At 39.9% G+C, this 17,155-nt stretch overlaps 1 protein-coding gene across 2 annotated transcripts; it reads left to right on the top strand.

The window, feature by feature from the left end:
• The first annotated feature begins 9,439 nt into the window (after window positions 1–9,439).
• Window positions 9,440–16,673, top strand: LOC101766110 (serine/threonine protein phosphatase 2A 55 kDa regulatory subunit B beta isoform). 2 transcript variants are annotated; one of them, XM_004969023.4, is made up of 14 exons: window positions 9,440–9,811; window positions 11,684–11,787; window positions 11,882–11,977; window positions 12,064–12,183; window positions 12,538–12,696; window positions 12,828–12,919; window positions 13,658–13,776; window positions 14,354–14,477; window positions 14,615–14,738; window positions 15,224–15,292; window positions 15,397–15,488; window positions 15,573–15,650; window positions 15,808–15,875; window positions 15,957–16,673. In XM_004969023.4, the coding sequence occupies exons 1-14, from the start codon at window positions 9,652–9,654 to the stop codon at window positions 16,091–16,093; spliced, it is 1,542 nt and encodes a 513-aa protein (XP_004969080.1). In that variant the 5' UTR covers window positions 9,440–9,651; the 3' UTR covers window positions 16,094–16,673. The 2 variants fall into 2 exon arrangements, with proteins under 2 accessions (XP_004969080.1, XP_004969079.1); XM_004969022.4 differs by having other exon boundaries at window positions 9,441–9,811; window positions 12,538–12,699.
• Window positions 16,674–17,155: the final 482 nt, after the last annotated feature.

Raw genomic sequence — 17,155 nt, 5'->3', positions numbered from 1 at the left:
GCTAGGTATAAATATATCTAACCTAACTACGATTATAATGTCCAAAATTCTTGTTGCAAGCTTCTTTCTTGAAATTTTCTAGTTGCATTAGTGCAATTGCATGATATAACATCAATTAGATATGAGTTCGAGCACCGTGATGACAGATACCACATTCGCATAGAAGGATCAAATGTTAAAGCACAGCTGTCGATTGAGATAAGGGAATGGTTGTGCGTTCGGTTTCTATTTTTTATATCGCCTTGATTTTCCTAAAGCCATCATATCATGATTCATGAGATGCTAGTAACATTCTAGTACCTTGAAGCTATTCTACTGCTCTTTAGTCATCACAGTCCAATTTGGATGTCCTACTGCTCCTCAGTGCTTAAGCATACATGTAACTTGTAATAATGTCACCAAAATATATCTCACCAATCTAAGAGTTTAATGACGGTTCAGACATAAACTTGGGAGGTGAAATTAAGCATATCGCTAGTTGGACAAGGCAAACGATCATCATCTGTACATGCTAACACATTAAAAGCTCAGCCGTTCTGCTAGTTAATCATTTTTTCCAACATGACGGCCAAAGCATAGACATATTAGTGTGAGTGTATGGTTTATCTAGTGTGTAGGTTACTCCTAGGTTGGAGCCATTTTGAACTCTAAGGACATTACATCAGCGTGTAAGTGATATTGCGGACATCAACATAGTTAGAAATACGTTTTTAACTAGTACATTTTTTTACAAAATATTTTTGAGGGAAATCAGCAGGGGAGCCCATCTTTTTTATATATATGGTAAAAGGGATATGTACATGTACAAGACCTCAAGCCCAAAAGGAAAAATTGCAGAAAAAGAATTGCAGGCTACTTAGCCAATTAGTGATCTTATTACTAAACTCTGGTTTCACTCTAAGAGCTACCGGATTCATCTTCCTCTCAAAGAAGTTCCTCCAGCGCATAAAAGATAGAGTGCCATTATAAAAAATGATGCTATTTCCGTGACACCAAATGGATCAGCATGCTATGATCAACACTTCCCTGAAAATGCATGAACGAAAATCCTCCCTAGCTCTGAGAATCATCTCCGGTGGCTGCAGAGAAGTGTCCCAAGTGATTCCAAGAAAATCCAACAAACTGAAGTGGCAGTCAAAGAAAAAGTGCCACAACGTTTCCTCACAATTTTCAACACATTGCACACAATTATAACAGTCCATGGCCATATGTTTCCTTCTTAATATATTTCTAGTGTTCAATCTGTCTCTGAGGAGCAACCGAAAGAAAAACTTGTGTTTATTTTGCACCTTTGATTTCCACATTCATTTAAATAATGGAGAAGCTGGTAGAGTATCTTGCTGGCTATTGTAAACTTTTTTGCATGTGAAATTTGCATTACCCCAGACATAATACCAAACATATGTAGCCTCAGTGTCAGTGATCATATTTGCTAGGAGCCCCTAATACAATCAGTTGTTTAGCTTTTTGACAAAATATTTATAAACATAGCAGAATTAAACTTTATGAAACAACATTTCAAGATAAAAACAATTCATATTATTTTCAAACTCAACACATAAAAAGTACACACCCATTAGAAATTACAAGGTTTATTTTATTTCGTTATGACAAAGACTTTAACCAACAATGACTCTATTAATACATTTTTTTTCCACAAATTGATATTGTTGTATTTGTATTGAAAAAATACTTATGCTTATAACTTTGTATCACATAGATGGATATCAGTAGAGCAATTATTGATTAAAGCTTTGCCATCACAAAATGAAATACACCTTTATAAAGAAACAAAGGGAGTAATATGCTACCAAAGACTGGGATGGTTGACCTAATCCAAAAACAACACTCTAGTGTGGCTGGAGTGAGTATGAGCGGTGGCGGGCCCAGGCAAGCTAGTGAGGTACTAGGAGGCTCATCTATCCCGTCCTTCTTTTTCCTCTTGCTCTCCTTCCTCTTTCTCTTCTTTGTCTCCTCAATCTATGATAAAAAATGGCTTCTCAATCTATGTCCAAAAAATGTGTGTGTGTGTGTTGGGGGGGGGGGAGGTTTGAGCCCCCTTGCATCCACCCTTGAGTATGAGTACCATTATAGAGTATGGAAATAAATATCTTTTAAATCAATATTTGCTAAGTAACGTGATGGTTTTGATTGAAAAGATTTTTGATAGGGTAGTGAGACATGAAATTTTCCTTTGGAGTGCTTGCTCTTAGAAACTCATGGAGGTCGAAGTGTCAAATTACTTCGACAAAGTGGTGAAGCATATGCAAAATTTTGGTAAAATTGGAGTGCCTGCTCTTTGAAACCTTTTGAGGCTTATGGAGATCAAAGTTTTAAATCACTTCAATTCCCTCCTCACCATTGACTCATCATAAGTAAGAAGAAAAAGGGTCTTCGCGCTCATCGCCACTAGTTCTCCATGTCGGCATCATCTTAGCATCATGTCACCCAATTCAAAGCAAAAGAATGCCCAAATCTATTACATATGGTCATTGCAATTACTCTTCATATGTTTTCTTCGCACATTTAATTTGCAAAATAGAATATGAAACGAATCACGTGACCTTGGTGATGGGTCATCTATTTAAGAACCTAACCATGTAATGCAAGTATCTCTTTCCAACGGGCACCCAATCTAAAAACTAACCATCACTCACACAAAAGCATCGATATGCGTGATGGAATGTATTCACTGCTGGGAAAAGCGTCCAGACCCTCCTTTAGTACAGTTGTGCAACCAGTATTGCTAAGTTGGTACTGAGGGGGTCCTTTAGTACCGGTTGAGGAGACCAGTACTAAATTCTTTTTTCCTTTCTTTCTCCCATATCATTTTCTTTTCTGTTTCTTTATTCTATACTAGTATTTCGTATTTATTTCCTTTACGTATACTAGTTCTAATACGTAATATATATAAAGTTATATTTGATCTATAATATTACATTTGAGATAATATTATGCATAGACATATTATGCATACACATATATAAATAATATTACATTGCATCAACTCTCTAAGTTGAACATTTTGGATCAACTATTTTGAACCCGAGTCCTAACGGTAATGCAGATTTGATCCATCATTATGGAACTCTCCCGTTGGATTTACTACCTCATCCAGAAGAAATCCACTGAGTTGTTCTTGAATTGCTCTGATTTTTTCCGTCTCGAGGAGTCCTTGCTTCATGTGCATAATCTATGTCATTAGCAAAGGTTATTATATTAGATCAATGGATCTGCACAATTAGAACTGATTTATTGTTAAGAAATTTGTATACGTACTCTGAATTCGTGGTCAGTTATACGCTTGGGACCTACAAAGCCATGGATGAACTCACATACATAGTATCTGCATAAATTATTCCTCAGATTCTGTCTCAAATACTATATATATGGTAAAAGAAGTTAGGAAATATTTGTTGTGTTCAAGGAAGTGACACAAGATGTGCAAATTCAATACATACCAGGAATTCATAGTGAATATGAAGTTGCTCCTTGAATTCACCTAAGTGATGTTGACGGAAGCGAACCCATGCTCCGTTAAGCATGTCTATGAGGTTGGTGTATTAATTTCTTGGTCTCATAAGAGAGTCCAAGATATAGACCATGCTTCGATCAACCACGATAACAAGGAGTATCCAGTGGAAGCTGTACATATATGCATAGTGAAAAAGCTATTTAGTCTTATTTTTAAATGCTAGTTCAAAAAATAAAAGAGATGGGAAACACGCTCACTTAAAGTTGTACGATAGAAGTATGTACTTCTTGTAATGTTGCTTGTCAAAGAAATTATATATATGTTGACGCTTTTTCTGACCAACACACCGAATTGCGCTAGATCGCGCGCGGTGGAACTTCACCTCACGAGGCTCTTGCCTCTGGCTGGTCAGACCGGTCAGGGAAGCCGGTCAGACCGGTTTGCACAGGGGCAACGTGAAAACCTACGTTCACCACCCCGGGAGGGACCCCGTCAGTGATGATGCGCCTAGGGTTGCTCTAAGATCGACAGGCCACTCAGAACGTTCTCAACCTCCATCGAGACGAAGGGGGAAAGCAAAGGGGTTGGAAAAGATTAGGGTTTGGAGATAAAAGTAAAGATAAATATTTTGTTCAATTGGGTGTTAGCCTCAATCGATCGCGCCCCTTTATATTTATAGGGTGGGGAGGTCTTGCCCCGCAAGGAAATCCTTTAACAATTCTTAATCCACAAGGACTCCTCAAATATACTTGGACTAGAGTTGGACTGGTCAGACCGCCTAGCTAAACCGACAGATCGGTTGACGTTGCCAGATCGGCTACAGGGCGCCACACTGATCAGACCGCCTAGAGAAACCAGTCTGATCGGGCGTCCCGATTTGATCGACTTGCTGCCAATTTTGGCTGCAACAATATATTCTTCAAGGTCCGATTTGGTTTATATTTTACATTTATCTCATTTATAACATCCGGGTCCATGAAGCCGACGTCATATAATCCTATCCTCCGGCAAGGTTGAATATCCATCTTGCATGATACAAAATAGAATAGGAGATGAGAGATCACACGATAACTAGAGCGGGGATTTTGAAGTTAGAGGAAATTCAACACTTACAAAACCCCGGAACTGTTGAGTAATTTGCCAAGTGCGTCTTGATTGTAAAAGAAATAAAGTTCCTCGAGTGGCACATTTATAATAGCATCACCACGAAAATAATGCTGATCTCCAATCCAAACTTCTAGCATGAGTAAGTCGGTGGCTGAAGCCTTCATGTACCATTGGTGCAATTTGTACATCTTCGTTGGAAGACAGTCCAACTTTGGTGTAACCGCGAGCTGGAATCTCCACGCCATGAATTGTTTGGCCTTGAGTCGGTTGTTCAGCTGGGGCTTTCGTGGAAGCGACGCTGCTTTGACGTTGAGAGGGGCTTACGTCGACATTAGCCTCTGATGATGCAGCTGCTTGTCACTGGCTTGTTTGCTAGGAGCTAGAGCCACACGCCGGTCAATTGCTTCCTTCATTCTTGCCTCTATCAAAGCTACATGTTATTGCAACTCTCGCAGTTGTCGTGCGTGTTCGCCCTTACTTCTTTGCCGACTTTTGTAGTAATCAATATGCTCACAAAAGGCAAACTACCATGGAATTACTCTTTTGCCTCGACTACGTCCAAGGTATTTTGGATTACCTAGTGCCATAGTCAACTCGTCCTTATCTCAATCATGCATGAAAGATCTTTTGGCCATAGCCTTTATTAACTCAACAAGCCTCGTAGTCGTTTCTCTTAATTATTAGCCGAACACAGATGATCCATCTTCAAGATTGAGTGTGCCATCATGAGCATAATACCAATACTTTGCTCGCTCCGGCCATTCGAGAGTCGCCGGTACTATTTCCTTAGCAATCATGTCATCTTCCATCCTCTGCCATTTGATGATCCCCTTCTTGTAACCTCCTGGCTCAAGACGATGAAAGTATTTCTTCTGACGAGCATTGTTAGTGTTAGTTTTAGTTGCCTTAGTGCTCTTTTGCAACTGCTTGAACTGCACAAATGAATTTCAGTGATCTCATAACTTTGGGTGCTTTGTGAAATCTGGTGTAAAGCCCTTCTTTATGTAGTCTCTGTTCAGATTCTTCTTGTACGTATGGAAAGCAATTGCACCCGTCCGAAAGCTCCAATCTTTCACTTTTTCTTCATCTACACTTTTGATCGTGAAGTTTTATTTTATCTGCTCCCATATCATTTCTTTCTCTTGCTCGCGGACCGTGCTTATGGGGACCGTGTTTGTGGGGATCACACTCTCATTGATTTAAGGGTTTTTCCAATTCTGAAAGATTATTGGGATGTTATCCCTAACAAGAAACCCAATTTGATCCATCAATTTGATCTTAGTATTGTCTAGAGCAGTTGGTTCACCCTCTTCATTAAGTTCCGTGATGATAATACGATCCTCTAACTTGTTTATAATGCGTTGAACACAGGTGAAACCTCCAATTTCTCGTATTCCTCACCATGATAGAGGATATAGTCATTAGGACATGCATGTATCTTTTGTATCCCCAAACCCAGAGGGCAAATAACCTTTTTCGCTTCGTATGTTGAGGACAGCGATGCGTTCCCCTCGGGAAGCATGTTGTTTATAATTTTTCAGTAACTCGTCAAAACACTTATCAGAAACTCCATTTTTTGCCTTCCATTGCAGCATTTCCAGTGTGGTATCCAACTTTATGTGCCCCTTGTTTGCAATCTAGGTACAATAATTTCTTATGATCATCTAACATACGCTCGAACTTTTTTTTACTCCTTCACATTCTCGCAGTCTTTCTTTGCACCTTGCAACACCTGACCTAGATCATCGGTAGGACCTTCTTCTGCAACCATCTCTTCTTCAGCCTCGCCCATTGCAGCATCTGCAAAGGCACCTCCTTGAGCCCAGTCAGGAATGTAGTTATCATCTTCTTCTTCATTATCATCATCTTTCATCATAACTTCTCTTTTCTCATGCTTGGTCCAAACGAAATAGTTAGGCATGAATCCCGAACTGTATATGTGGGCGTGAATAGTCTTTCTGGATGACTAATCCTTCTTATTTTTGCAAATTCGGTATGGAGAACAAATGAAACCACATGGTGGCTTGTTGGACTCTGCCAGATCGAGAAAACCATAAAAGCCGTTAATGTACTCCATGGAGCATTTGTCTATGCTGTACATCCATTGCCGATCCATCTACATAGTATTACCGAATCAAAGATATTCTGATCATCCATAGAATTATACATGAAACATAACAAATATGATACAAATTTCATTAAACTCAAATATTGTTGAAGTTTAGATAGAAATACACAAATTTAAATTTTAGACCCAAGTAATATGATACACTACGACAAACTCAAATGTTATTGAAAGTTTAGATAGAAATACGTAAATTTAAATTTCAGACCCAAATAACATGATACACTACGACAAACCATCCATTGAGTACTATTTAGGAGGACTTTAAGCATCTTTGGGCGGCTAAGACGAATGTTTCCTGACCCAGCCTCATTCCGTAGTTTATTTGTGCCTCCTGCGACGGTAGTACTCAGTGGACCTGAAACCACCGGGACTGGCAGTGGAGCATAATGACCACCAAAAGAAGGCTCCTGACCCGCTGCAACAACATCTTCATGACATCTTTCCAAATAACGAAGCATTGCTCTCTCCCACGTACTCATTTTCTTCGGCTTATCATGAGGACCAATTATGGTTTTCCCCTTACCGCGAGAGGAACGACGATCGCCCCACCATCACCACTACTTCCAGCAGCAAGCAGCAGTAGCCATCTCTATGTACCATAATTTATTTAACTCATATTTGCAAATGACTAAACTATGAACAAATTATATTTTTCCCCACAATTTGTTTAGCTCAAACATAACATATAAATAAAAAATTTCTCAATTATAGTTTATTTTAAAAATGACTAATTACATACCTCTATTTCATCTTATTATCTCTATGTACCACAATTTATCTCACTCATATTTGCAAATGACTAAAATATGAACAAATTATATTTTTCTCAATAATTTACTTAGCTTATATTTGTAAAGGACTAAACTATGAAATTATTCCTCTAACCTCGTATCAATTTCTTTGACTAATACGAAACATAGCATCCAAAAAATTGTAGCTTATTCTAAAAATTACAAATATGAGCTCTAAATAACACATGCATATAAATGAAAAATTTCTCCATTGTACCTTATTCTAAAAATCACAAATTACTCTAGTTCTAAAGTATAAAACTTAGTATACTAACTATGTATCAAGGGAGGATGAAGTTTCTAACCTTTAGAACACTTGAATGAGTGAAATCCCCATGAAATGGTCAAAAATTCGGCAGCACCTCCCCTGTTTCGCCATGAATGGATGAAGCCTGAGCTGGAGGAAATGGCTCGAGCAGGAAAAAGAAGACGCCTGATTTATACCGGTACTAAAGGGGTCACAAGGAGGTTCTGGCGAGCTAGCCGTTAGATCCGGTAGTAATACTCATATTAGTATTGGCTCAAAGACCAACCGGTACTAAGCCTCAGGAGGAATGGCGAGTTTTTCGGTAGTGATTTGTTTGTGGAGTGTACAAATTATAAAGCGTAATAATAAAAGGGACGCCACTAATTTGGAGTGATCCTTTTTAAGAGAATTTTTACCAAAACAATTCACTTGGCACATCAGAAATTGGAAAAGAAAAGTTCCGTTGCAAACATGGCCCTGAAGTGTTCAGAGGATGGGCAGAAAAATGAAACGGAAACAGAAATTTCTTAATCATGCCATCTCAAATTTCAGACGTAACTTCCGAAGACGATCTTGTGGGAAACAAAACGAGATCATCAAGAGATCCATCGTCGAGGCAGAACGATCTTGAGCGTCAGCGCATACGAAGGCACGCGGGTCTAGCGTCCCAGAACTACACATTGCGCTGAGCCGCTGACGGAAGCAGATAACAAATTATGTGTAGCCTGCACTGGCGGTGCATCATGGAAGAAAGGCGATGCATGCTCAAATGGCCCGCGTATAGTCCAAACTGCCAGGGACACTTGCGTGATTAGGATTAATCTTGAATGACTTTGTGGGATAAGTATGGAAGCTGGAGATGAGAGAGGAGGCGTTCAAAGTGGAGTGGGTGCAGTAAACTAGTAATTAACAGAAGGGGTTGATGTCATATCCTGTCAGTAATTTCTTGCCAGGCTACACATTGCTATCCGCTTTAGTCAGACATCGATGCGGTAACCCTTGATTGGGAAACAGCTGGAATGGGCTTGTAAACCATGCTTAGCTTTAACACGGCCAGATACTTTATCAAAAAGGCCATGACGAAATGCCTTTTCCCGCGGGAAAACAACAAGAAGCTCAACGTCATGGGTATCGTTGTCCGTTCTGGTGTCCGGATCACCGATGGGGAAAAAATTATTCATCTAGGATCACCTAATCTGTACTGTTTACCAAATTCCACTAGATTTTAACGGTATATGTATGAATTGAAAATCAATGCCCAAAATGTTTTTCCACAAATTATGTTGCTAGATAGAAGCCTATGGACTTTGTCATGCGTGCTAACGCATCCTACACTTGTGGCGATGTGTAGCAGCCGTGTTCTGTGTATAATTTTATGCAAAGGTTCCCGTTGCGTTTTCATGGAACGGCCATAAGCACACCAGCCAAAGAATGTGTCAATTTCTTGTCCCATAGAATAGAATATAAGGACTTCCGTTCCTACACAAATGGAACCATCAACTTCTGATTTGGTTTTGCATTGCAGAAGACACCTCCTCGGAAATGACACCGGAGCACGATTAGAAAACCATCATAAGAGCACAAGGAAAAGAAAAAGAGAAAACAAATCCTTTTGTTTTCTTCCGTCTTCGTTGTCGTATCAGCGCGGGCGCCCCCACCACGTCCCCCTCCTCCCCCCTCGCGGCCTCCCCCATCTCGCGGCCTCCCTCCTCTTCATCTCTCCCTCATTGGCCATTTCTCCCCATGAAACCCCAAACCCTCGCCGGCATCGCCGTCGCCGCAGCAGCGCACGCGTAGCCCGACCCCCTCCGCCTCGGCCCCCACCCCCCGACCTCGCGAGCGCCTCGCGGCTCCCCCGATCCCGCCCGCCCCGCAGCCGATCCCGCCGGGAGCTCGACCGACGATGATGAACGGCGCCGCGGCACCGGAGCGCTCGCCCTCGGCCTCGCCCCCGCCCCCGGCCCAGGCGCAGGCGCCGCCCTCGCCCTCGCCGACGCAGCCGCTCGACTGGAGGTTCTCCCAGGTGTTCGGCGAGCGCAGCGCCGGGGAGGAGGTCCAGGATGGTACCGATCGATCCCTTCTCCTACTCTTATGCCGTGCTCTTTGGGTCGCTCGCTGCTGCTAGTTGCTGGATCTTAGTGGTTCTGTGCTCCGGAGCTCGGTAGGAGGCCAGGGGCCGTGAATGGGTGCTGGTGGTGTGCTGGCTAGCGGTGCCCTGCTCAGATCGACCGGGGAATTAGGGGTGGCTGCGGACGGGATGCGCTAAAGCTTGATGCTTTGGTGCTGGGATATGGAATTTATTGCTTCCTCTTCCAGATCAGTGCGATGTAGTCTTGACTGGCAGATGCATAGCTCTGTGCCGTTCGGTGGTGCAGCTGAGGCCCTTTCGTAGTTGACAAAAGGGTAGAATGCATACTCCTAGGATTCTTGTCTTGCTTAATGCTGTAGATGGGATTTTTTTGTCATGCTATTATAATTACATAGTAGGTTGGCTAGCAACACAATATCTGCTGTATTAAATAAGCTCATGCTAGGATCTGTGTTCTTCTAGTTCTGACTTGGTGATACTGGGCAACAATAGACGTGCTAGTGCTTGCGTAACGTGTAGGGTTGTCGAATGCTGCATGGGATGTGGCCACTAGCAGACAACTTTTCTTGTCAATGTGAACTGACTAGTTAATTTTGCTGAAAAAGGAAATTCCGTGATGCACACGCTTGTAATTGTATGCATCAACCATCAATATGATTTTGGATGCATATTGCTACTTCATTAATGATGTGTCGAGCACACACCCAGTGTGCATCTGTCTTAGCTTATGGAATGTTCAGATTTGGACATATATTTGGAAAAAGGATCCTTTTAATATATTTCAGTAGCTGGTTACTGTTCTGCTACCTTATTTAGTGGGCTACTGGGCTTACTGCACTCGAATTACAAGCTGTGCGCCCAAGAAGCCAAAGTGCCGATAACTCTATCCAATTCGATTTACTTCATTTATTCCTGTGCTTGTTACTGTGTTATTGTTAGGTTTATTGGCACGTGTCACGCATCTAATGGATACTCTGTTTTCTTGCGTGCTGTTTGCTTGAGTCGGTCCCTAGCTATACCAGCTATTAGTGCACTAAAGAAGCCACTGTGGATAACAAATTAATATTACTGACATCTCTACAATGGTTTGATCTGACTTATTTAATTGATTCCTGTGCTCAATACCATATAATTAGTACTTCTGTCGGTATGAGTCACATCTAATGGATACTCCTTGCTTCAGTTGGTTGCTAGCTATACTAGCTATTAGTGCATCCTGCGCATTGTCACCTGCATGGATGTTAAATCACCTTTATCCATTGTTATTAATGATGCCAAATATTATCTAAGCATGGTTGGTGGCAAGCCTACCAAAGTCCTGTTCTAAAATCTCCTTTTGATAGAACCTGAAGCATAGCCCCTTCAATTCTATGTATACACAGTTCTTATATTTGGTGCTTTGTTCTCCATAATCTGCATTTACTACTCATAGTTTTGAACTATGCAAATAATCTAATTCTTGCTCTGCATACTTTTGAAACTCCAGTTTTAAGTTATGGCGGTATTCAGAGACACATCTAAACCACTTAGTCCAATACCTTCACTTAATGTCAGTTATGTTGAACATTATCTTCATTATATTTCCCCCCTTCTTCAGGTTAAGCTGGTCATCAACTGTGAACTATCAGATTAAAACAGTGCACATCGTGCTAGCATTTTTACCCATTTTTGTTCTGGGCTCTTAGTGCTGGTTTGTTTTGTGTATATCAGTAAAGCATTATATATGGATGATTACCTGCTATTGTACCTGTTTTTCCCACTGTTTCTTGTATGTTCAATCATAGACTGCTACCATTTATTATTGCTACATACTAACTTGAACTTATCTTGCTCTTGTGCTCTATAGTTGACATCATCTCAGCAATAGAGTTCAACAAATCAGGACATCATCTTGCCACTGGGGATAGAGGTGGACGAGTTGTATTGTTTGAAAGGACAGATGTCAAAGATGTATGTATATTGAACTGTACACTGAAAGATACAAACTTAAGGATTTCTTATTTGTACTCTGATGGCTAAACATATTTTGTTTTTTTTTCTTTAGCACGCTTGTAGAAAAGATGCTGAGAAAGCTGATTATTCTATCAGCAGGCACCCTGAATTTCGCTACAAAACTGAGTTTCAAAGCCATGAACCAGAGGTATATTCTTGCAAGCATTGTTAAGTAGCGTTGTTTGTCTTCTGAATTACTTGAAATTTGACCAAGTGATGTTGTTATGGAATTAGTTTGATTACCTTAAGAGCTTGGAAATAGAAGAGAAGATCAACCAAATAAAGTGGTGCCAAGCAGCAAATGGCGCATTGTTTCTGCTGTCCACAAATGACAAAACAATAAAGTTTTGGAAGGTAAGCGTCAGCACTAAATGGTTACAGAAGTTCCATATATCATGATGTTACGGAATCATGCCTTAAATTTCTTGATTGTATTCAATGTACTAAGCTTAAGGACCACTGCAATCAGCTTTGAATATTTTGGTATTCTTCAGAGACTGCTCAGTGCATATGCATTTGCAACTCATTGATGTTTCTTTAAGTATTTTATGTTCAAATTGTACTCATTTCTTCCCAAGGAATACCGAGTTATGCTCTGTACACATATGTTCCTCACATAAGTCAGAATGTAAGATGCACCAGCAAGTGCAATATTGTTGTACTTAAATCAATCTTTTGTTGGTTTGATTATTATTCTTTGATCTGTAGGTCCAAGAAAAGAAGATAAAAAAGGTATCTGAGATGAATTTGGACCGTTCAACTGCTCCTTCAAATGGTAGTCCTGGTGGTGTGGGCTCTCTGAGCCCATCTCTCTCAAATGGAAATGCTTTAAAACCTGGTCCATTTGCTTTGCTTCGCATGCCTGTGGTAGTTGTACATAACTCAGTTTCATTTATGCACCCTTTCTCTGAACTGTCCGTTTAGTCTTCCTGATCTTTATATTAACCACCTTCCTTTTCATGGTTTGTTACATTTGCCCAATCTATACTGCAAAACAGGTTACAAGCCAAGAAACAAGTCTTGCTGCAAGTTGCCGAAGAGTATATGCTCATGCACATGACTACCATATAAACTCCATATCAAATAACAGGTCCTGCACATCAGTCACTTATATGCACTTGAATGTTTCATAGCTTATGTTTTAGCTTTTCAGCTATTGAATTTGGGCATGGCAATTTTAGTTCTAAAATCATTGCTTCCTGGAGATGAAACCTATTTGCTCTCTTCACACATGCCAACGATGCATTCAGTACTTTTGTAAATCAAGCCACTTAAATTTTTAGCTACTTCATATAATGACATATGCTGAATCTCCACCCCACAGTATCCGTAGATTTTTTTTTGTCCACAATTCCAAAAACTTTTTGAGCTTCCCTTAGGGACTCTTTGGGTTTAGGGTGATCATTTTAGCAAAGTGGCATGTAGATGTTCTTAAATCCCATAACTGCTACTCATAGATCATAGTCGAAATTGGGTAGTGAAAAACCTAAATTACTGCCTAATATGGTATGGTAACATATTGTGTAGTTGCCTGAAATTCATTTTAGGCAAAGAAAGTCAGGTCGGTCTCCTCATGATATTTCAATAAGGTGCAACATATCTTTTTGTGTTCTGAAATTCCTATATCTAGATTTTTTTTTTGTTTGAACTGGATGTAAGCGGCTATATTTGTATACATTAGGTAACTGATTGCGTAATCTCCCACATTATTATATTAAGCTAGTTTTATGTTGCTGATTTGCATCTCTTATATGTGTATCTTAACTGTACCCTGCCATTTTTATGCATTTGGTAGTAATATATTGCTCTGTAATCTTTATTTCCACAGTGACGGCGAAACATTTATATCAGCTGATGATTTGCGGATAAATCTTTGGAATTTGGAAATCAGCAATCAGAGTTTCAATATTATTGATGTTAAGCCTACAAACATGGAGGATCTCACTGGTATATTCCAAATCTCCAAACTTTTCCTACTTGTGCTGATTATATGTGTGATATGTGTGAAAATAAGAACATGCATATAACCTCAACTCATATAGTGGGGAAATGATACCCTTGATCATCAAGTAAGAAAATTAGTTTCTGTATTTCAATCTTATGAGCAATGAGACTTGTTCTTCGTCAATAATCTGGCCCACATTTTACAAGTACATGTGTATACATTCCTTTCATATGACGGCAACATTATTTCCTTGTTTAAATATAAAAAGAGAGACCTAAAAGTTCACGGGGAGAGATGTCCACATGGTTCCATCCTAGAGAAGGCTAGGAAACGAACCCAGCTGACTTGGTGCAATCTACCTACCCTAAAGATTCCCCATTTTCTTGCACATGTTGAACTAAAATAATTGTTTGTTTGTTGAAATGTTTGTATTATGAGTCAACTTAGTTTGAATATGGGATTTCAACCTTTCAGGTCTAGTTAACTGTTCTTTATTCTTCATCACATTCTTTGGGTATCTACTGGTAGTATTTTTGTTGTTAGCTGCTGATAGTTATGCTTTGGTTCTATGATATGCAGAGGTGATAACATCTGCTGAATTCCACCCTACTCATTGCAATACATTAGCTTATAGTAGCTCAAAGGGCTCCATTCGACTTGTTGATCTGCGGCAGTCAGCACTTTGTGACACTCATTCGCAAATGTGAGCTTTCACTTGATACTTCTTTATTTCCTATTATCCAATATACCGTATTTGAAGAACATCAGGTGGATACTGATGTGTATCAATTATCCTAGTTGTCTCTTTTTAATATTTTTATGATTGTTCCTGTCTTGTAGCTTTGAGCAGCATGAGGCCCCAGGTTCAAGATCATTTTTCACTGAGATTATAGCCTCAATTTCAGACATAAAGTTTTCCAAGGATGGGAGGCATATTCTGAGTCGTGACTACATGACTCTGAAGGTTTGTACCTGTAACTTCTTATGCTTTAAAGATATTTGATTGGCAGCTAACCTGGTGAAATGCTGAGACCTTTTGTTTTTACCCATGGTTTCTGTTATTTCAATTATGTACCACTAGACAGTGGACAACATAACCAGATTAACATATTTAGTGTGGAGACCTTTTCACTCCTTGAGCGTTGACTTTAAGACTTAGCTTCTAGTTCTGCTCGAGATGAACATTTATACATATTTGCATTGCATAGACTACTTAACAAGAAATACTGACATGTGTACCTCAGAATCATACTCAAGATCACTAACGCATCACTATTTTTCTTCATGACTATCATTCTGCTTGCTTCTTAAGTTCTTGCTTGTACTTGATATGGTTTTCATAAGCCGCTTATACTATTATTATCTTTCTCCGGAAATATAAACAAATTATCACTGTAAAAATTTGTTGGTATGCCTTTTCCAATATTATATCTTTGTCTATCATTACAGCTTTGGGATGTTAAGATGAATTCTGGTCCAGTTGCAACATTCCAGGTTCATGAGTATCTAAGGCCTAAGGTAATTTCTTGCACGTTAAGATAAATAATCGATGGTTCTTTGAGGACAATGAACATATTTTCGCTGGAGCAAACCTGATCCATGTGTGCTTCTTGAAACTGCAGTTATGTGATTTGTATGAAAATGACTCAATTTTCGACAAATTTGAATGTTGTCAAAGTGGTGATGGATTACAAGTAGCAACTGGTTCCTACAGGTAGTCTCACATGCTTGTCTCAGTTGTAATGCAGCCTGGCCTTGTTAATGGGAACTAATTATTAGCTAACTTGTCATCTGTCAGCAACATTTTCCGTGTGTTTGGTGTTGGTACTGGTAGCAATGAGGCATCAACACTTGAAGCAACTCGAAACCCTACAAGGTAATGTACTTTTAAACAAATATGTTGGAAACTAAACTATTTTGTTCCTGCATGTAAATTGATTTTCATACTCCAAAATCGTTTGAGTAATATACATGAGCTTTTCACTCAAATGTTAATCATATCTCTGTTGTTATTTCCCTTTTCTTGTGAACAGGAGGCAGCTCCAGAATCCCACAAGGGCTGCCAGATCCCTAAGTACTCTGACAAGGGCTGTTAGACGAGGTTTGCTTCATGCTTTAGCATTTCAGGTTGTATAAGAAGAGTTTTCATTGCTGCTGCTAATATTGTGTAAACCTTATGCAGGTGGAGAAAGCACCGGAATAGATGCCAATGGAAATTCCTATGACCTGAGCACAAAGTTGCTCCATTTGGCTTGGCACCCATCTGAAAATCTAATTGCATGTGCTGCAGCCAACAGCTTGTACATGTACTATGCATAAACAAGCGAGGTGAACAGAGCGACAGTTTTTTGGTGGTTGCTCCCGGCGAGAAAGATGCGTTTAGTCCCTGGTGGATTGAAGCAGGGAGGAGTTGGAGGTGGTGTATTTTGTGCCAGTCAGATGCAGTTCTTTTCAGTGCCATATAGAGCTGTCCAGAGTCCAAGAGGAAGTGACTCGATCATTCCCGGGAAGCAGCTTTGATTCTGATTAATTTTTTTGTGGGGAAAGGCTTGTCTTTCCCCCATAGGTTCATTTAGATTTAAAGATAAATTCTAGTTCAGCAACATTTGGGCATCTGTAGTAGACGGTGATAAGGGGATGGTCAACCTTTATGTTCATGTTGGAGCATGGGTCTGTAACTTCAGGGTGGGGGTTGAGGCTTTCGATAATTTTATCTTACAGTTTGACCATTTTTTTCTCCTTATCTGGGGCTCCTTATTTTCCTCTCGAATGCCAGGATCGTCGTTGTGTTTAAGCGGAACTCTAGAATAGATCATATACTATTTCTGTCAATTTGTTGTATGTACATTTTGAAATCGGTGGAAATGGCTCTACTCTTATTTAGTTATTACGTTCTTTAGCAAATGAGCATTTTTTTCCTCTTGTTGCCGGATACAGATCCTCTGCAGTACTACAGTGATCACCTTTGTACATAATTTTATCTCAGGTTCATCTTGGAATGCAGCCTACCTCGGTGCGGTGCTCATTTTCGTCGCATTAAGCCACCTAAATATTTTTACTTTGCCTTCATTTTATATTTATTAACACAGGTTGTGGGAAGCTGCTATCTGTATAAGATCCTGCGTGATAACTACTACAGCGACACATTTTTCCTCGGTGAGATTCAGTGCGTAACAGATGGTTAAATCTCGTGCTCTAAACTGGAATCTGTTACTGATATGGAGAAGCTCAGTATGTCATCTATGACTTGGTACCAACATTTTTGCAGACGTTTTTTGGGCCATTTTTGCAGACACGTGCTGCACTGGAGCCACTGCACATGTTCTTCCGATGAACAAATAAATATTTTCCGTTTCTTTTCGTACCGGGCCATATTTTTCC

The sequence above is a fragment of the Setaria italica genome, chromosome V (genome assembly GCF_000263155.2).
Source record: "Setaria italica strain Yugu1 chromosome V, Setaria_italica_v2.0, whole genome shotgun sequence".
Classification (NCBI taxonomy): domain Eukaryota; kingdom Viridiplantae; phylum Streptophyta; class Magnoliopsida; order Poales; family Poaceae; genus Setaria; species Setaria italica.
Note: the sequence above shows the minus strand (reverse complement) of the source record. Positions and strands in the feature narration are given on the sequence as shown.